The sequence below is a fragment of the Herpailurus yagouaroundi genome, unplaced genomic scaffold (assembly GCF_014898765.1).
Source record: "Herpailurus yagouaroundi ecotype Mexico unplaced genomic scaffold, PumYag 77, whole genome shotgun sequence".
Lineage (NCBI taxonomy): Eukaryota > Metazoa > Chordata > Mammalia > Carnivora > Felidae > Herpailurus > Herpailurus yagouaroundi.
The window spans coordinates 33,218,248-33,238,696 of NW_024412388.1; the positions used below are offsets into that span (position 1 = coordinate 33,218,248).

The following is a 20,449-nucleotide window of genomic DNA, read 5'->3' on the forward strand; positions in this document are numbered from 1 at the left end:
TGTTACTACAGGATATCCAAGTGCCATTTTCAAGGCTGTCTCCCTGCTGGGTTGAGCCTTGAGTCTGTCAGAACCAGTTCTTCTGGTGGGACCAGACCGTGGCAAGCATAGAACTCACGCTGGCCCTTCGATTGCAGGTCTTCAGCTGAACCAGAAGGCGCTTACCACTTTCCCAGACGTGGTGCTCGTGCGGGTGCCCACACCCTCAGTGCAGTCAGACAGCGACATCACCGTCCTGCGCCACCTGGAGAAGCTGGGCTGCCGCCTGGTCAACCGCCCACAGAGCATTTTAAACTGTGTCAACAAGTTCTGGACTTTCCAAGAGCTGGCTGGACATGGGGTTCCTATGCCAGACACCTTCTCCTATGGTGAGTGTCCTTGGGATTGGAACCTAGCTTTCCACATCACCTGCATCTCTATGTTTCTTTTGCCCAGAAGCGCTCCAGCATCTTGGTTTTCAGTGTGAATCTGTTCCTCTTAGGTGGTTCAACGTCTTGAGTTTTTCACAGGGCCGCTCCCTCTGTCTGAAATGCCTTCGCTTCTTTCTGTCTGTGATTCACTCATTCTACATGCATCTGGTACGCACTGTGTGCCGACCCCCATGCTAGGTACTGGGCTATAGCAGCAAGTGAGACAGAGTCCTGCCCGGAAGGCGTTCCCAGTTCACCAGAGGTGGAGCACGGCAAGTAAACTGGCCGGGTCAGGGCAGTGTAACAAGCGCCACGGTAAGAGCCAGGGCAAGGTGGTACGGGACACGCAGGAAGGCTCCGCATGCAGTTTAGGAGATGTCGAGGAAGGCTTGCTGAAAGAGAGAATGTCTGAACTAAGCTGAAGTTATCCAGCTGAAGCACTGGGGACAAGGGGGTTCCCTACACAGAGAACAGAATATAGATCAGCCTGGAGGCAAGCGAGAACATGATGGATGGGTGGTACATAACATAACAGATTATGTAGAACATCAAGGTGATGGAATTGAGATTTAAACTAGAACGAGTAGGGGGCGCCTGGGTGGCTCAGTCGGTTAGGTGTCTAACTTCGGCTCAGGTCATGATCTCATGGTCCATGAGTTCAAGCCCCGCATCGGGCTCTGTGCTGACAGCCCAGAGCCTGGAGCCTGCTTCAGATTCTATGTCTCCCTCTCTCTCTGACCCTCTCCTGCTCACACTTTGTCCATCTGTCTGTCTGTCTGTCTCCCTCTCAAAAATAAATAAACATTAAAAAAAATAAACGGCATGGGAAGTGGAGTAGGGTGAATCCTAAGACTAATAGGAAGTTACTAGAAGGTGTTAATCAAGGAGGTGGCCCAATCAGACTTTAGTACTTCATACTTTGGCTAAAGTATGAAGAAGGAATCAGACAGGGGCAGAGTAGAGACAAGGTGGCAGTAGGGTTTTTTTTTTTTTTATTTTATTTATTTATTTATTTTTTTTTAATTTTTTTTTTCAACGTTTATTTATTTTCGGGACAGAGAGAGACAGAGCATGAACGGGGGAGGGGCAGAGAGAGAGGGAGACACAGAATCGGAAACAGGCTCCAGGCTCCGAGCCATCAGCCCAGAGCCCGACGCGGGGCTCGAACTCACGGACCGCGAGATCGTGACCTGGCTGAAGTCGGATGCTCAACCGACTGCGCCACCCAGGCGCCCCGGCAGTAGGGTTTTTAAACTGTCAAAGTGAGGGGCACCTGGGTGGCTCAGTTGGTTAAGTGTCTGACTTGATCTCAGCTCACATCTTGAGCCCAGGGTCATGAGTTCAAGCCCCACAATGGGCTCCATACTGGATGCGAAGCCTACTTAAAAATCAGTCTGTCTATCTGTCTGTCCATCCATCCGTCCAAGTGAGCAGTGATGATCTAAACTAAGGTAGCCATAGTAAGAATGAAGATATGTGAACAGATTCAGAAATTATGAAAGAGATCAAAATAACAGGCCATGATGACTGGTTGGATGTGAAGAATATACAGAGGACTCCAGAGTGACTCTGGTTTTTGGTTTGGGCAACCAGATGTGAAAGCAAACATTCACTGCAACTAGAAACACCAGGAAGGTGAAACAGGTTGGTGGGGGGCAGGGGTGGAGTGGTGAGGGGTTATCGGGCAGAGATGATTTCAGTTTAGGACACATTCTTTTTGAGGCGTCTATAGTATGAGCAAGTAAGAATACTCAGTAGGCAGGAGATAAATGGATCTGGAGCTCCTGAGAGAGGTGTAATTTAGGGAAGCAGGTTTGGAAACCTTCATTAGGTTAAGTGAAGTCACAAGAATGGATGAGATTGCTTCAGGGAGAACGTATAGAATGAAGAGAGTGCTGAACTCTACATTAAAATGGTTAACATTTTATGTATATTTTACCACAATAAAAAATAAAATTTAGTAAGAGAGGGTTCAAGAGGGAACCCTTTAGAAAATGGGTAAAGGAAGAGGAACACATACAGGAGACCAAGCAGGAGCACTTGGAGAGGTGAGGAGGGAAGGGAGAGATGCCAGATGCCAGTGGAAAGAACATTCCAGAAAGGATGAGTGTTGTTTGGTTCTGAAAGGACAGGTGTGTTGGGTAAGTGATGGGGAGAAAAGCCCATCAAGGGTCAAGGATGAGGGAATGAATGAGAAGTGAGAAGATGAAAACCCGTCTCAGTAGCTGATGGTAGTTAAGGGATGATATAGGAGCAAGGATGGCGATTTTGTTTGTTGAAGATGGGAGAGAACTGGGCATGTTTAAAATGGCGACAGAACTAGGAACGGGGAGGCTGAAGACCCGTCAGAGAGAGCACACTTAATAGCGCAAGAGCTCCGAGGAGGTGAGAGGGAGAGGGGTCTAAAGCACAAGTGCAGGGATGGCCTTGGATAAGAAGGACCCCTCTTTCACTGTTGTATAAGGGAAGGAAAAAGCATAGCTAGAGAGGAGTTAGATATGTCAAGGGATGTCAGGAAGTTGGGATATTCCTTTTTTTTTTTTTTTTTTTTAAGGAGATAGAAGTTTATTAAATACACTGCAAGGGAGCTGCGGGCAGGAGAGAGACTGTCTGCGGGAGTTCCTTTCTAATAAAGTGTACTCTTCGTGAGGATGTTCCTGATTACCTACACGGCCTCACCATGGTTTTGTTTTAATCATTAACCCTTTCGTAAACAAGGCAGATCTTATTAGTATGCCAGGGTATTTTGCTTTGCGAAAATTGATGAACTGTAATACCACCTGTGGCAGGCAGACTACTGTCCCCCAGAGAGGCGAATGTATAGAAAATCAAGGATGCTTATGAAACAATTTAGAAAGATTTTAATACACATTATTATTCATATTTTTAAAATTAAGAATTAGCATATAGTGGAGGTAATTCAGGCTTTTGAGTCATGCCTTAACTGGTGAGACAAATCCCCAGGCTTAGTTTCTTTGGGCATTGGCTTTCTATTGTTGTACCGCAAAGTACTAAAAACTTAGCAGCTTAAAATAACACCTGTCTAGGAGCACCTGGTGACTTGAGCACCCAACTCTTGATTTTGGCTCAGGTCATGATCTCAGGGTTGTGAGATTGGGCCTCACGTGGGGCTGTGCCCTGGGCTTGGAGCCTGCTTGAGATTCTCTGTCTTCCTTTGCCCTGCCCCTTGCTCACGCAGCCTCTCTCTAAAAAAAAAAGAGAGAGAGAGAGAGGGAGACATCCATTTATTATCTCACAGTTTCTGTAGGTCAGAAGTCAAGCCACAGCATAGCTGGGTTCTTGCTCAGGCCTCACCAGACTAGAATCAAGGGACAGCTGGGCTGTGGTCTCATCTGGGGTCTGGGGTCTTCCAGGCTCACTAGTTGTTGGCATTTAGTTCCTTGCAGTTGTAGGACAGAGGTGTCTAGTACTTTCTTGCTGGTTATCAGCTGAGGGCTATTCTCAGCTTTTAGAAGCTGACTGCTGTCCCTGTCACATGGCCTTCTTGACAATGGCCAAGGACAATATGCTCCTTCAAGGCCAGCAGGAGAGTCTCTCTGACTTTTCACCTTTCCTTAAAGGACTCACCTGATTATGTCAGGCCCACCATAAAGCCTCCCCCTCTTTATCAACTCAAAGTAGACTATTAACCTAGTCACAGGAATATCCCATCATATTCACTGGTCCCTCCCATACCCAAGAGAGGGGATTATACAGGGCGTGTAAACCAGGGTGTGGGAATCTTAGGGCCATTTCAGAGTTCTACCTACCACAGTCATTTTTTTTTTTATGTTTATTTTTGAGAGAGAGAGAGAGAGGGAGCATGTGGGGGGGAGGGGCAGAAAGAGAGGGAGACACAGAATCTGAGGCAGGCTCCATGTTCTGAGCAGTCAGCACAGAGCCTGACGCGGAACTCGAACCCACGAACCGCGAGATCATGACCTGAGCCGAAGTTGGCTGCTTAACCTACTAAGCCCGCCAGGTGCCCCCTGCCACAGCCATTTTAAAGGGAAAGATACCTGCCCTGCCTATGGGATTGTTAGGAGGATCGCATGAACTAAAGCAGGTGCAGCCTTTGCCACACTGAAATACTTGAGGCGCTCCAGTTTCCTTGTGTCTCTACTCCTGCATATAGTATAGGTGCCCCATGCATGTGTGTCAGATGGAATGGGTTCGAATTGCTTTAATCAGGAACACGAGGCCTTGAAAGACATCCTACAGAAGGGGCACTGTGGGGCTGACCACTCCCGACCATCAGCCTTACCTTCACTGACGTTTACCTTTTCTTGGCAGGTGGGCATGATGACTTTTCCAAAATGATCGATGAGGCTGAGCCCCTGGGCTACCCGGTCGTGGTGAAGAGCACACGAGGACACCGGGGTCAGTGCTGCTCCTCCTGGACTTCCGTTAGGGCCGCACCTCTGCGAGGGCAAGACCCTCATTGGGTGTCTCGGAAGCGCTGGTTTAGAGAAGCGGAGTGTCCCCTCAAGGGGCTCACAGTGTAGTCCTTCCTCTGTCCCCTCCTCTCTGTCCCCACCGTCCTTGCTTGGTCAGACCCTTCTCATCCATCCCCTGGACTCTGACTGGTCTCTCTGACTTCAGCGCCCGTGTGTCCTCTCTTCCTTGGAAGTGATTTCTCTGAAACCTCTGTTCTTGTCACTGCCTTGCTAAAAAGCCCTCCCGAGAGCCCTGTTGCCTGTTAGACAAAGCCCATATTCCGCTCTGTAGCTCCGAAGGCCCTGAAGCTTCAGCCTTCCTTTGTAGCCTTCTCTGGCCCCGTGAACCCTCATAGTCCACTGCAGACTGCTTCTCATTCACCAGCTGGACCGTGCGCTGTCTTCTCTTTCCTTTGCTGGAAATGCCATCTTCCTCTGGCACCTAGGGATGCCACCTGTAAAGGCCAGCCCTGGCTATTGTCTCTTTCCCCTCCACACCCCCGGTCTCCCTGCCTCTCTGCCAGGCAGAATTAACTGCTTGTCTTTCATGTTTCCATAGCACGTTGACCGTGCCTCTAACAGTACTGCGCTTTATGACAGTTACGGGTGTATGTGCCTTTTCTCCCTCATTGGCTGTGAGCTGCTCAGGGTTGGGAACTCAGTCCCATGCATCTCTGTCCCAGAGTCCTGCTCCGGCGCTCCATGCATAGCAGGGATTGGTGCAGCAGATGATCAGGTACCCCCTGATGCAACCCAGATGGCATACTTAACTGCTCAGGGCATCTGCAGCGAGTGGAGGCACCGTGAACAGACATGTCCTGAGCAGTTCCTGGGATGTAGGGACTGGGCGGTGAAATGAACTGGACGCAGTCACTGCTGTCAGGGAGCTCCAGTGTGTAGAGAGTAGAGTTGGTGGCCTTGCAGGGTGATGTCCGCTGTGGCAGGCTCATCCAGCACCCGCTTGTACCCAACAGAGGGGGACCAGCTCTGCCACGAGCAGGGTGGGCTTTGCTGGCGGGGGAGGAGACTTAGGCTGGAGTGTGCAATTCGAATTGGAGGAAGGAAGTGCAAAAACAGAAGTAGATGTGAGCAGAGCAACTCGTGGGAAACAAGGACACTGTCGAGGAGAAAGAAGAATGAGTTTGGGGGGCAGAGTGGGGCCCTCAGTGCTATTTAGATATGCTACAGTCCTGAAGTTCAACATCCCACTTCTTTTGTGCTAAAATATACAGAATTTAAAATTCAACTAATATTATTAGCCTGCAGACTGCCAGGGACTGTTCTAGCCTCTGGGGATACAGAAAGGAACAAAACAAAAACTCCTGTCCTCAGGGAGCTCATATTGTAGAAAGGTAAGAAAGACAATAAGCAGAAATTAAATAAAATACATCGTATTGTCAAACGTTTCAAAAATTGAGATTGGGGGCGCCTGGGTGGCGCAGTCGGTTAAGCGTCCGACTTCAGCCAGGTCACGATCTCGCGGTCCGTGGGTTCGAGCCCCGCGTCGGGCTCTGGGCTGATGGCTCAGAGCCTGGAGCCTGTTTCCGATTCTGTGTCTCCCTCTCTCTCTGCCCCTCACCCGTTCATGCTCTGTCTCTCTGTCCCCAAAAAAATAAACGTTGAAAAAAAAAATTAAAAAAAAAAAATTGAGATTGTAATTCACATAACAAAGAGTTCACCATTTTTTAAGTGTACAATTTAGTGGATTTTAGTACATTCACTGTTGTGTACAACCATAGCCACTATCTAATTTCAGAACATTTCCATCCCAGAAAAAAACCCTGTATCTATTAGGGGTCAATTGCAATTGCCCTTCCCCTCGTCCCTGGCAACCACTAATCTACTTGTTGTTTCTATAGATTTGCCTGTTTCGAACATTTCATATCAATGGGATCACACCCTATGTGGTCTTTTGTGTCTGGTTTCTTTGACCTAGCATGATGTTTTCATGGGTCACCCATGTTATAGCATGGAATAGTACTTTGTCCCTCAGTAATACTCTGTTGTATGGATAGACCACATTTTGTTTATCTGCTCACCAGTTGATGGACATTTGAGTTGTTTCCACTTTGTGGCTATTGTATATAATGCTGCGATAGACATGTGTGTAAGTTTCTATGTGAAACGTATGCTTTCATTTCTCTTGGGTATCTGCCTAAGCACGGAATTGCTGGGCCAGTATGGTAACTCCATGTTTCACTTTAAAGGAACTGCCGAACTGTTTTCCACATTGGTTATGCCATTTTGCATTCCTACCAGCAGTGTATGAGGGTTCTAATTTCTCCACATCCTCCCCAACCCTTGTTTTATTCATTCATTCGTGATTAGTTGATTGATGTATTGATTGATTTTGGGGGGGGGGGGGGAGTAGTAAATAAAACTTTTTGATTGTATATATTAATTTGAAAGCTTGCAGCCTGAAAAGTGAGCAGGTTTAACTCTTAGAATATACATGTATGAATGTCCTCTTTGCCTTGACAAATAAAGAAAATAGCCCCCACACTTCCACCATAAAAGCAAGCCACAAGCCAAAATACATGTTTTTCAAGCATTAGTGATGTAGAGGCCCACTTCATTTATTTTACATGTTTTTTTAAGATATGGATAAACAACATAATATCAGTTTCAGGTATGCAATGTAATGATTCAATATTTGTATATATTGCAAAACGATTGGCACAGTAAGCCCATCACCATACAGAGCTACAGAACTTTTTTTCTTATGATGAGAACTTTTAAGATTTACTCTCTTAGCAGCTAGCAAATATGAGATTTGTTTTTACTCTTGTGGTATCTTATCATAGTTTTGCTTTTTATTTCCCTAATGACTAATGATGTTGAACATCTTTTCATGTGCCTGTTGGGCATGTGTAGATCTTCTTCAGATAACTGTCTGTTCAAATCCTTTGTTCACTTTTCGCTTGGACTGTTGGTCTTTTGATTGCTGTGTTAAGAGTTCATGACATACGAACATAATTGGAACAGGTTTTTTCCCTACACTGTAGCTTTTCGTTTTCACTTTCTTGATAGTGTCCTTGAATGCACAGAAGGTTTTGATTTTGATGGAGTTCAATTTGTTTATTTTTTTTTTCTTGGGTGACTTGTGCTTTTAGATGTCATTTTCTGGTTGCTTAATCCAGGGTCACACAGATTGACACCGGTGTTTCCTTCTAAGAGTTTAATAGTTTTCACTCTTACAAATGGGTCTTTGATCCATTTTGAGCTAATTATGTATATGGTGTGACAAAGAAGTCCAGCTTCCTTCTTTTGCATGTGGGTATCCAATTCCCCCAGTATTACTTGTTGAAGACTATTCTTTCCCCCATTGGATGCTTTTGTAACTCTTGTCAAATATCACCTGACCATTGTGGGCTCTCAGTTCTACTCTATTGATCCCTATATCTTTTTATGCAAGACCACACTGTCTTCATTACTGTAACTTTGTAGTAAGTTTTCACTTGGGAAGTGTGGGTCCTCCAACTTTGTCCTTTTTTTTTTCCTCAAGATTGTGTTGGATATTTGGGATCCCTTGCATTTCCATCTGAATTTTAGGATCAGCTTGTCAACTTCTGCAAAAAAAGAAGTTGGACTTTTAGTGGGGACTGCATTGAATCTGTAGATCAATTTGAGGAGTGTTACCATCATAACAGTATTAAGTCCGCTGGTCCCTGAACATGGGATGTCTCTCCATTTATTCAGATCTTTAATTTTTCTCAAAAATGTTTTATAGTTTTCAGTGATACGTCTTCTACTTTTTTGGTTGAGTTTATTTTTTTTTTATTTTTTTTTAACGTTTATTTATTTTTGAGACAGAGAGAGACAGAGCATGAACAGGGGAGGGGCAGAGAGAGAGGGAGACACAGAATCGGAAACAGGCTTCAGGCTCTGAGCTGTCAGCACAGAGCCCGACGCGGGGCTCGAACTCACGGACCGTGAGATCATGACCTGAGCCGAAGTCGGACGCTTAACCGACTGAGCCACCCAGGCGCCCCTGGTTGAGTTTATTTCTAAATTTTTTGTTCCTTTTGATGCTATGGAATTGTGTTCTTAATTTAATTTTCAGGTTGTTCCCTGCTATGTAATATATAGTATCTTAGGGGAAATGGGTTGGGAGTAAACAAATTATAGCAGCTATTAAACTTTAGTATGTGGGAATAAATCTGAAGAAGGCAGTGGGATGGTACAGGCTGTGCCCTTGAGAAAGTTACTAATCTTGTAGACCTTTATTTCCCTCTACTGTAAAACAAAAATAACTATCCTGTTCTAATGGCTTCATAGGGCTAGTATGAAGTGTAAATGAAATAATAAAAAAAACAGGGTTTGGCACATCGTAGATGATTAACTAATCTTAGTCCTCTTTCCCACCCCCTCCCCCTTTTTGCTCTGTGCCTAAAAACTGACTGCAGGGTAAGCCCCATACTGGAACCTGCCAGCAACCAAGGAACCAAGTCGCTGTATCTAGCCCCCATTTCTGCTGAAAATCCTACCTAATGTCCAGGGAACCCCCAGTGCCTCTAATTGAATCCCAGCCATCTAGTGTCAGTTGCCAGATCTCCTGGTGCCAAATGTGCAGTGATGGAGACGTGTGTTGGAGGTTACTTCTCAGTCTCCTAAGCCACTAGGGCCTGAGATCCATCATCACTCTTTTTATTAAGATTTCAGAAGGGTCCCAGTCCTTTTAAGGTGGTTACACACCTCCTAGGAAAACCGTGTCTTCTTTTCCCATATTTGCTAACAAGAAGGCTCAGACTGGGTATGCTCATGTCAGATTTGCAGACATCAGAATCTCTTGCTCAGATTTGTTGGCTAGTATGCAGATGGAAAGCAGGTGCCGAATAATTGTAAAAGCAGTGATGATTCAAGCAGAAAATAAAGAATTGGGAGTCAAGAAGGAATGCTTTCCCTAGACAGCAGAAGTATAGATCATTCCATCTAGGATTGAACAGGTATAGCCAAGTAAGAAACTTCCTATGTTTAAAGGGAGGAGGGAGTCTGTCAGTGGCTTCTTCTTTGAACTCCCATGGCATTTTGCATAGACCTCTTTTAATGCTATATCATGCTGTGTTGTAGTTACCTTTTGCGGGTCTCTCTCCACCTAGACTTGGAATTCCTCTGAAGTGTGTTTAGTTAATTGTGTTCTGTAAGCGTGGATTGGCACCTGCCTTGTGCCTCGAGCCCAGTGTAAGTTTTGGAGATTAAATAAATGGGGTTAGAGATGGACCCTGCCTAATCAGCATCCTGGGGTGATTGGAGATGCTAACTGCTTTTGGAACTGAATTGACTAGATCCTTAGGATTCTATGTTGGCCTCTTCTGTGTGTCTCTGGAATACATTATTGTTTCATCTTGAAAAAAGAGTTGTTGAGGGAGAGGGACCTGAGTAAAACCAAGAGAAAATAAGGTTCAGTGGCCATTTGATAAGAAGCTCGAGTCTGGTCAGGAAACAGAAGGGGCCAAGGTAAGGCAAGTTTGGGAAGAATCGACAACTGTATGGGCCAGGGAGATGGGAGGGCAAGGACAGGACTCAGAGGCTTCTGTAACTACTCTTACTCTGTGTCTTTCTTCTTAAAGGAAAAGCTGTTTTTCTTGCAAGAGATAAACATCACCTCTCAGACATCTGCCATCTGATCCGCCATGATGTGCCCTACCTGTTCCAGAAGTATGTGAAGGAGTCACATGGCAAAGACATCCGGGTGGTGGTGGTCGGGGGCCGGGTGATAGGCTCTATGCTCCGCTGCTCCACAGACGGACGGATGCAAAGCAACTGCTCTCTCGGTAAGGTATAAAAGCTCACAGTCAGTGTGTCAGTCGCGGGAGGCCACCGGGATTTTTATTAGGATGTGTGCACCCATTCAGTAAATGTGGATGGATCCCTCCTATCTTGTCAAATGCTCTGCTAGGCGCCAGGATCACAGAGAAGAGTTAGAAACAAGCCCTTGCCACAGCGAGCAGTCCAGGAGAAGAATGGACAGGTGTAAGTGCTGTGATAGAGGTCAGGCCAGGGGTATCACGACACTGAGGTTGAACCCTATCTGGGAGGTGTTGGGACTCAGTCAGGTTTAGTGTAAGGGGTGACAGGGGGATCCGTGTTTGAGAAAAACCCTGGGTAGGGGAGGGATCGAAGGCATAAGGCAGGAAGCAGGAAGATGAGTTCAGAAGATTTTACAGTAGCTCAGGCAAGAAATAATGAGGGTCTACACTAATGCAAGGCAGGAGGACAATGATTCTGCTTTTACATTGTAATTGAAAATTGTGTTTTTCTTTTTATTAAAAATTTTTTTTAACATTTATTTATTTCTGAGACAGAGAGAGACAGAGCATGAACAGGGGAGGGGCAGAGAGAGAGGGAGACACAGAATCCGAAATGGGCTCCAGGCTCCAAGCTGTCAGCACAGAGCCCGATGCGGGGCTCGAACTCACAGACCGTGAGATCATGACCTGAGCCGAAGTCGGACGCTCAACCGACTGAGCCACCCAGGCGCCCGAAAATTGTGTCTTTCTTATATGTATGATACTATTAGCTGCAGTTTATGTTTGGGTCAAACGCATAACCCCATCCCATGAACCTATTGTTTTTGTGGGGTTTTTTCTTAATGTTTTTATTTACTTTTGAGAGAGAGAGAGCGAGCATGTGCAAGTGCTAGCGGGGAAGGGACAGAGAGAGAAGGGGACAGAGGATCTGAAGCAGGTTCCACCCTGACAGCACAGAGCCTGATGCGGGGCTCGAACTCACCAACTGTGACATCGTGACTCGAACCCAAGTCGGGTGCTTAACTGACCGAGCCACCCAGGTGCCCTCCGTGAACCTGTTGTTAATCTTGTTTTCTGTTATGGTGAATGGAGATGTTCCAGGAGGGATGTAAATTTTTGTCCCCATCAAAGAAAGCTCTCGTCACCCTCATTGAATGAATGTGTGTGTTGGTAATATGAAAGAAACAACAACAAAAAACAACTATGGTTATTTCTTAAATGGCCCAGTGAGTGTACCAAGGCTAGTGATTAAGAAAGAGGCCGAGACACAGATTCGGTCCTTCATTAATACTGGTTGAGCAGCCACCACGAGCAGACTCTGTGAGTATAGCGATCAGCCAGGGAGCCCCTGCTCTGGAACAGCTTACGGGTCCATGAAGGAGAAGACGCGAAAGCACATCATTGCAAGACACTGTGATGAAGTGCTGTGAGGGGGGCAGATGCTAGGCTCAGGCTGACACAGTGCTAAGTACCCAGCATGCTGTCCCATCTCATTTTCGTGTGTGGTACCACCACAGTGAGCCTCGTGGATGATGCCGTCTTTTTTAGTCAGCTTACAAAATCCCTTCTTTAACTAGGAACCACACAGTTTTGTCATTTACCCATGTTACTGAGCTAGTCTAAAACTCTTTTATGGCCTTTTCCTTCTATAACCTAACAGGTGGGGAAGGGACAGTGTTAAGGTAAAGACGTTAGTTGTTGGACCTGAGAACACAAGTCTTAAGTCTTTCCAGGGAGACTATTAAACCTGAGGTCTTAGCTTTGTGGTACCTAAGGGCAGTCAGACTGTATGTGTCTTTGGTATAGGATTTTGTCTCAAGCCTTTCCGTCTCCCTCTTCCTAAGACATAATGTTAATTTTGCTTTTTCTATATGAAAGGAACACATTCTCGATGTAGAAAATTGGTAAGTATGGCAAAGTCAAATGAAAAAAGATGTCTATCATTAATCCCACTCCCTAGAGACAGCCATTGTTAACATTTTCTTATCATTATTTCCAACAACATCTATTTTATTTATTTATTTGGAGAGAGAGAGAGAGCACGCATGCACAGGGGAGGGAGGGAGGGAGAGAAAGAATCCCAAGTAGGCTCTGTGCCGTGATCACGGAGCCTGACATAGGGCTCATTCTTACAACTGACCTTGAGGTCACGACCTGAACTGAAACCAAGAGTCAGATACTTAGCTGACTGAGCCACCCAGGTGGCCCCCACCAACAATATCTCTTTGCACACTTGTGGTCATACTGCACAGTCTTCAGTCCTTTCACGTGTTTTTCCAAAGGATCACAAGCTCTCTACAAGCATTATTATTAATGATTCTAAAATATGCTGCTTTCCTCCATTAGGAGATATTTGTAGCTTTTCATTTATTTATCAACAAATATTTAGTGAGTGCCTACTATGTACAAGTATTTCAGTTTTCCAGGATTTTAAATAACTCTACCATCCATTTTGTGCAAAAAGCTTTTTTCCATTATGTAAGATTATTTCCTTAGTGGTAGGATGAGTGGGTCTGAGGAAATAAACATTTTAAAAACTCTTAGATAAGACATGACCGTGTTGTTTTCCCAAAGGGTGTCCTGATTTCCGAACAGACCTTCTGTGAGTGATGACAATGCCCGTCTCACTGCCCCTCCTTGGCATTCCCCATCTCTTCTTTGAAGGGTTATTGTGTCCTCGGTGTCTGATGTCACCATTATGTCACTGTGCTTTCCCCACAGGCGGTGTGGGTGTCATGTGCCCGCTGACAGAACAAGGCAAGCAGTTGGCTATTCAGGTGTCCAACATCCTGGGCATGGACTTCTGTGGCATTGATCTCCTCATCATGGACGATGGCTCCTTTGTGGTGTGTGAGGCAAACGCCAACGTCGGCTTCTTAGCCTTCGACCAGGCATGCAATTTAGATGTGGGTGGCATCATCGCGGACTATACCATGTCCTTGCTGCCCCATAGGCAGACTGGCAAGATGGCTGTCCTCCCGGGACTGTCCAGTCCCAGGGAGAAGAAAGAGCCAGATGGCTGCACTTCAGCTCAGGGAGTTGCAGAGAGCGTCTACGCCATCAACAATGGGTCTACCTCTAGTGAGAGTGAGCCTGAACTGGGAGAGATCCGGGATTCCTCAGTGAGCACAGCGGGGGCCCCGCCCCCCATGCTGCCTGAACCTGGCTACAACATTAACAACAGGATTGCTTCAGAATTAAAACTTAAGTGAATTCCTGCTTTTTGGGCAGCATTTAAACCAAATCCTACTGCTTCCCTATAGTTTTGAGTGAATAAAATCTGGACTAATGTGATTTCATTTGCACAGAAACTAGAAATCCCATCTGGGCACTCAGCATTCTTTCTAACGATGATTTAAGCGAACGGCTTAGCTTTGTGGTTTTTACAAAGACTAACCTAAAGACACTCACCACGAGCAACATCCCGACTGATCAACTTGAGACCGATGTCTGCTGCGAGCACTTGGATATACGGCTGACTTTTAAGGCGCTGACTCTGTCCTGCTGCTTCTGGCTGTGATCAGCAGAGCCCATTAACCCAGAACGGCCCCTGGAAATACTGTACTCAGAAGCCCCACTGGACGGAGGCGGGTGCAGAAGAGACCGAATGTGACTGCGGTTATGTGCTCTTCGTTAAGTGTGTGTGTGATGTGTGGAGAATACACAGTCCAAACGCTATGAGAGGATCGATCTCTGCTCCCTGTCAATCACCATCTTGGCCATATTTCTCTGACACTCAGGATATGGTGTTTTAGGGAGCTTCCTCATTAGCAGTGAAGCATTTTGTAGAAAGTTCGAGATTGAACGTTCTTTGACTTCACTGGTTGGCAGATATCCTGCTGCGTAACTGGGGCTTTCTACAAATTGCTTTGCCGCTCCGAATTTATAGACCCTGCTTCAACTAATGCCAGCCCCAGCAGCCTCTTGCACCTTTGCTGCCTTTGGCCTCAGCTGGAAATGCACTTCAACGAGCTAGTGGCCACACACTTTATTTCTTATGCGTGCACTAGAATTGAACACCATGAACTTTCTTGTCAATGGACTCTGTTCGTTTGTCATCCAGAAGCCGGTGGGTTTTTATCATAGAAGCTACTGGAAGATAATCATTTCCCCTCTTCTCTCCTAAAACTTTGTGTACTGCTTAGCTGTGGGAGGTTTTCTTGTATGTGTTGGTGTTGTGGGCCTGTTGGGTAGATTGAGCCATTGGAAACACACTCTAATCCCCTTGACCTTCTAGTCCTATCCAGGTTTCAGAGACCTGTCCTTACCCACTTTTCCACACTGGGGAGACTCAGGTATTAGGAATTGCCCATTGCACATTTTGGGGGAGGACGGTGTTAGATAATGTAGACGTGACACCAAGTGCTTTTCATTTTAACTCTTTAAGCAGTAGATGATGATCCTTCCCTTGGGAGAAATCATGGAGATAGAGTTTTCCGTTTCTGCTTATATGAAGTATGATGAGAATGAGCAAGGCTCCCTCTTTAACCAAATACACTAAAACGTAAGCCCTCAAGAGTTACCATAACCTATTATTTCCTCAAGAGATCATACTCTGGAGCTGTGATGTTACATATGCCAAGAACACATAGACTTCCTCTTTGGAATGATCTCTGAAGCCATGCAAGGTAAGAGGCCTCCCAGCCTTACAGTGAGACCTCGTTTTTCACACCACCCCTCCCGAGAGGTAGTCCCAAGCTCCATCACCCATTTTATTTATCAGACTTATCTTCTAATGCTCTTTGGCTCTTAAAAAAAAATCATTCCTCAAAACATAAATCTACCCATAAAGGACAAAGACCTACCAACATTGAGGAAGCTCACAAGTGGACAGTTTCCAAGGAAGGCTCTAGAAATAGTCTGACTTAAGGTCAGTTTCGCTGGACTAAACATCCATCTTCCCAAGGTGACTAGTTTGAAGGCAGCAACACCTATTTGGGTGTATAAATTCCTGGACTTATTCTGCTGTAAATGTAAAAATGTGTATAAAGCCAACACTGTCACATTTTTTTCACAACACATCTAAGTAGCAATTGGCTTTTAAAATATTGTGGCTAAAAGCACATCTCACCAAGTAGTACTTAGACAACTGAAAAACGTTTGGCTCCATGATATGGAGATATGCACTACACCATTGTAGTCTAAATGCAGTCCAACGTAGGGTGCATGCCACTCAGTTGTAACTCTAGTAAATTGTACGGTTGACGAATGATAACGCTTCACCTTTATACAGGTTACGACATTTACCTTATCTTTACCACTCAGGGTGGGTTTAGGAGGACAGTTCTAGGTCTGTTCTTGTTGAATTGTCCAAATGCTTTCTACGTAAACATCTGAACTGAGTGATGACCTTCTGGAAGCTGCATTCACTCATTCCCACTGTTCAGTGTAAGCCCAATCTCCCCACTTTATCTCAAAGGATACTAGCGGGCCCTGTGCTAAGCAGAGCAGCTAGAGGGTGCTTCCGGATTTGTCAAAGGGGGCTCATCTTCCAGCTGCTAGTGACATCTATAGTCATTGGCACCATTGCTTTTTGGCCCAGCCTAGAAGCAGAGAAAGCTGGGTCACACCCAACTCCTAGCTCCCCTCCAGGATTTCCCCTACTGGCCATGGGCCCTGTGAGCCTCCGTCATGCGTCTGGGCCACACTTGTTACACCTGCCGACCAGACCTGCTGGAAGGAACGTGGGGCTCAGAGCCAAATCCCGGTTTTGGCTCTCCCCTTAATAGCTCACTAACCTTGTGCAGTCAGGTGGAGTCTGCCTCCATTTTTCCATTCTGATAGGGGAGATGCCTACTCTGTTTACCTCTTGGGGGTGCTTTGAGGTTGATGCGAGTTAATTAATGAGACTTTGCATCATGTGGGAGGTGGTAGAAGAATACCTCCCACATCTGGTTTTATAAGTTTCTCCTCACCCCTCCCCTGAGGGAGTTAAGAAAGAAAGAGGCCACGAATTCTTGGCATCAGCACATTAAAGAGTGTCAGGGGAACCTGAAAAGGATGCAGCTTCTCAGAGGCTTCACCGCCTGAAAGAAGGAAGGCTCTCCGTGTACTCAAACAGCCTTCTGGATGTATCGTGTATAACCGGAAACTCCTGACTGTCCTCTATCAACTAACGGTCTTCCTTGTGTAACATAAATTGCAGTGTCTGTACACGGTCTTCCCATTATCTTGAAACTGGTCGAAACTTGAATGCCAATAGCTCAGTCACGCAGAATATATATGATCCTGCACTTGGGAAAAATGTCTTCATGCGATCTGTCTGATTGCTGAGGGGCATGGGGTTGCCAGAACGTGCGTTTGGGCCTTTTAGGTCTTTAAAATCCGATAAAATCCTAAGCCCTTACTGTCACCGTTGCAGACTCCCTGCACGCAGCTCAGAGGGGATTCTGTGACAGTCGGGGGTGGGGCAAGGAGGAAAGGGAAGGAGAAAGGTCTTGGATACTTTTGTGACATTTCAGGGGAAGAGATAAGAAATTGGATCATTTGGAATTCCAGGGGGAAAGAGGAAGAAGTGGCTCTTCTGTGGATTGTTTTAAGGAAGGAATCACGCACACGTATTCATTAGAAGCACGGGTCTTTGAAACTCTTCTGTAGAAAGAAAAGGAGATGCACGGATTCTCATGAACCCTGAGGAAGTGGGAGAGACATCCCCTAGCGCTTTATGTCCTGATGAATGTTGGTCTAAGATGATGCAAATCCAGTGGAGATTGAAGCCGCTCACCGGGGGTTCCAGGATCCCCCTGGTAACAGCTGGCCCTTCTGGAAGTTAATGACCAGAATGCCATGGGCAGGCAAGCTTAGAGCCACAGCTCTCTGAGGTGGGTCTAAGGAGCCATGTCAGACCGAATCCAAAGGCAGTAAAACAGGGCACTTCGGCTTAATACTTTCCTTTGCACCTGGAGGTGAGGCTACTAGTTGCTGTAAGTCTATGCAGATGTTCGGGGAAGGGTCCTGACAACGGTCATCTTTGTCCCTGTCCCTGAAGTTAGTGTTGTTCCATCTGTTGCTGCAGCCCAGCAGCAAGCCTGGTCCTATTTTTGCCTCTGAGACTCAAGATCATGACTTTAAAATGTTTCTACCTGGAGAACCCCCATCTCAGGAATATGTTGTTTGAATACTTTCTTAAAACTATATTATGCTTCCATTCCAAGCCTACAGTCAGACGCTGCAGCCCTCCCTTCCAAATGAAAATTTTTTTCCTTCAAGCTCTTCCGTTTCTTTCTGGTGTGGTTCCTGTGCCCACGTGTGGCACTTTTCTGGGCCCTGGTGCCGGCATCCCAACCCTGTCTGGTAGTCTCACTGTGTCATTTCGGGTTCACTGTGGCTTTGAGGCAATACTGGGAAAGTCACCCGTGAAGCCAGATTTGAGGACACAGGAACAACGGCGCTTTGGACACCAGTTCAGTTCCCCATTTTATAGATGGAGGATCTGAATCCCAGAGGCTGAGATCATTTAGCGAGTCAGCCACAGGGCTGGGACCCGGGCCGTCCGATTCCCCATTCTGGTTTAGCATGCTGCCAGAGGTGGCTCTGTTCTTCCCTGGCGCCTAGCCCTTGCTCCCGTCCTGGGCTCACCCTCTGCCCTTTTTCCTGCTGAGCCTCTGCTCGGGATTAACGTGGTGTTGATGTGCCAGCTCTGAAGGGTTCGGCTCTTGGATGGCTTGGAAATGAGAGCCCCAGAGGTGTATATGAGATTTCCATGGTGCAAGCGGGCCTAAGGCCCGAGCCTTCAGACCGGCTAAGACCATTTAGCCCCGCCCCACACCATCCGTGAGAGAAAGAGGGAAGGTCCCGGCTGAGCTGGCGGAAGGCTCCCTCGGCCCCAGATTGGCTGACGTTTCCCCACTGCGGAACTTCTTGGATTTGTAGAGGCTTTTATGGGCCTCCGTGGAAGCCAAGGGCTTGAAGGGCCCATATTTCTCCCATCAGGCACCCCTGCAGGGGCATCCTGATGGATGCACACGCTCCAGCTACAGCCAGCCACAAAGTCCAAAGTTCGCTCCCACTTGGTGCGAACTCAACTCCATGGCGCACCCGCCTGCAGCCAGGCACTGGGCCGGATCCCTCCCTGTTGTAGCCCTCATGTCAGCTGAGGACCACCTACCCCTCGAGATCCAGACAAGCCTGATAACTGGGCCTTCAGATGTTTGCGATTTCTAAGGCGCTTACATTGTGGCAGCCACAGCTGACTCCGGACTTCTGCTACCTCATTTTAAGCAACGATGGAGTCTCATCCCTGCAGTGCATCGGCTGACACGAAGCTCAGTTCTGTCCCCCATTTTCACACAACAAAATTCAAATGAGCCAGTGTGTGTGTGTGTGTGTGTGCATGTGTGTGCGCGTGCATGTGCGTGTATGAGCACGTGTGTGCTTATGTATCTTTCAAAGATGTGAGAGGAAAGGACATTGCAGCATCGCAGACAGGGCACTCCCATTCATTAAATGTTCTTTTGATACGCTACAGAGGAATCCATAACCTTCCACCCCACAAGTACCTGTCTCCCTTCTTGGGACAGACCCAATTCATTTACATTCTCTTGTACAGCAGCATAGCCAGTCCTTTCCTTAATTTGATTCCTGCCAATGCCATTACCTTTAAGATTTCCCCTTCTCTAACAGGTGGCTTATTTAAAAAAAAAATTTTTTTTTAATGTTTATTCATTTATTTTGCAAGAGAGAAAGAGTTTGAGCAGGGGAAGGGCAGAGAGAGAGGGAGAGAGAATCCAAAGCAGGCTCCATGCTGTCAGCACAGAGCCCGATGCAGGGCTCGAACTCATGAACCGTGATATCATGACCTGAGCTGAAACCAGGAGCCAGCCACTTAACTGACAGAGCCACGCGGGTGCCCCACCAGTGGCTTATTACAGGTATTTTCCTAAACAAAGATGGCTCCCTCCTCAAGAGAAACTCGAGTGTCATCTCCCAAGGTGATATTTCATTCCCACTCTGCTAGCCAGGCATCACCACGACTGGCTGTCAGGATCGTCACGCTTTATGGAAGGCAGCACGAACTCACGTCCGTGGCGCCAGTTTGAGTTAGACATCCCCAGTTCAAACCCTGACTCGATAACTTCCAGCTTGGGAGACCTCGGGAAAGTCACTTAATCAATCTTGCCAAACCTTTGTTTCTCTACCTATAAATGCGATAAATAAACACAATCTTGAGTGTGGAGCACTTGACCACATGCCTAGCCTTCAGCAGCTTCCTTTTCTCTTGCTTCCTCCACCGTCAACAGTCACAAACAGCTCCTGGCGGTGACCGTGGCTCTGTGCCAGGAGATAAAAGCTGGCAGACAGCAGCTTTCCAGCTGGGAGGGCGAGGAGGGCCGGCAGCTGCTCAAGCATGCCGTGGCTTAGGCTTAATAATTGGAAGGCCCCCTCCATGCTTGAGATGATGCTATAGTGTAAGATGTAGGTGGTGTATTTGGCTTAGGCTTGTATTTGAAGGAAAGGCTGCCTCGGACAACTGGGAGGCTGGAAAGCTGCTGAGCAGCCTGACCTTGGATGATTTAGCACCTGGTTTGCTTAGCTTTTCCTGTATTAGGTTTGCTGGCCTTGCATCAAATGGAGGGAGGAGGTGCCAGGGACTTGAATGAAATCTGTCAAACAGAGGGTGAGGGGAGTGCAGAAGGCCAGGGTGGCGCAGGGCACTCCTATAGCCCAACGGCACCATCTGGACTTGGCAGGGATGACAGCCCTGAGATCAGATGGGGAAGCAGCCGATACAGTGGCCAAAGTCCCGCTGACCTGGGCCTGTCCTGAATGAGACTCCCATAATCTCCTGTCTACAAGGAACGCTCGTCTCCTGAAAGGGGAGCTGGGGCTCTCGAGCCCTCTGCTGAACTAACAA

At 46.8% G+C, this 20,449-nt stretch overlaps 1 protein-coding gene across 4 annotated transcripts in view; it reads left to right on the forward strand.

The window, feature by feature from the left end:
• The window catches only part of RIMKLA (ribosomal modification protein rimK like family member A), a 33,632-nt gene extending 15,828 nt beyond the window's left edge, over nucleotides 1–17,804 (forward strand). For all 4 annotated transcript variants that reach the window (XM_040469844.1, XM_040469845.1, XM_040469847.1 and 1 more), the window contains 4 exons: nucleotides 138–368; nucleotides 4,704–4,790; nucleotides 10,417–10,620; nucleotides 13,318–17,804. In XM_040469844.1, coding sequence (XP_040325778.1) covers nucleotides 138–368; nucleotides 4,704–4,790; nucleotides 10,417–10,620; nucleotides 13,318–13,808 — 1,013 coding nt within the window. In that variant the 3' untranslated portion in view covers nucleotides 13,809–17,804. The remainder of the gene's footprint in view (nucleotides 1–137; nucleotides 369–4,703; nucleotides 4,791–10,416; nucleotides 10,621–13,317) is intronic.
• Nucleotides 17,805–20,449: the final 2,645 nt, after the last annotated feature.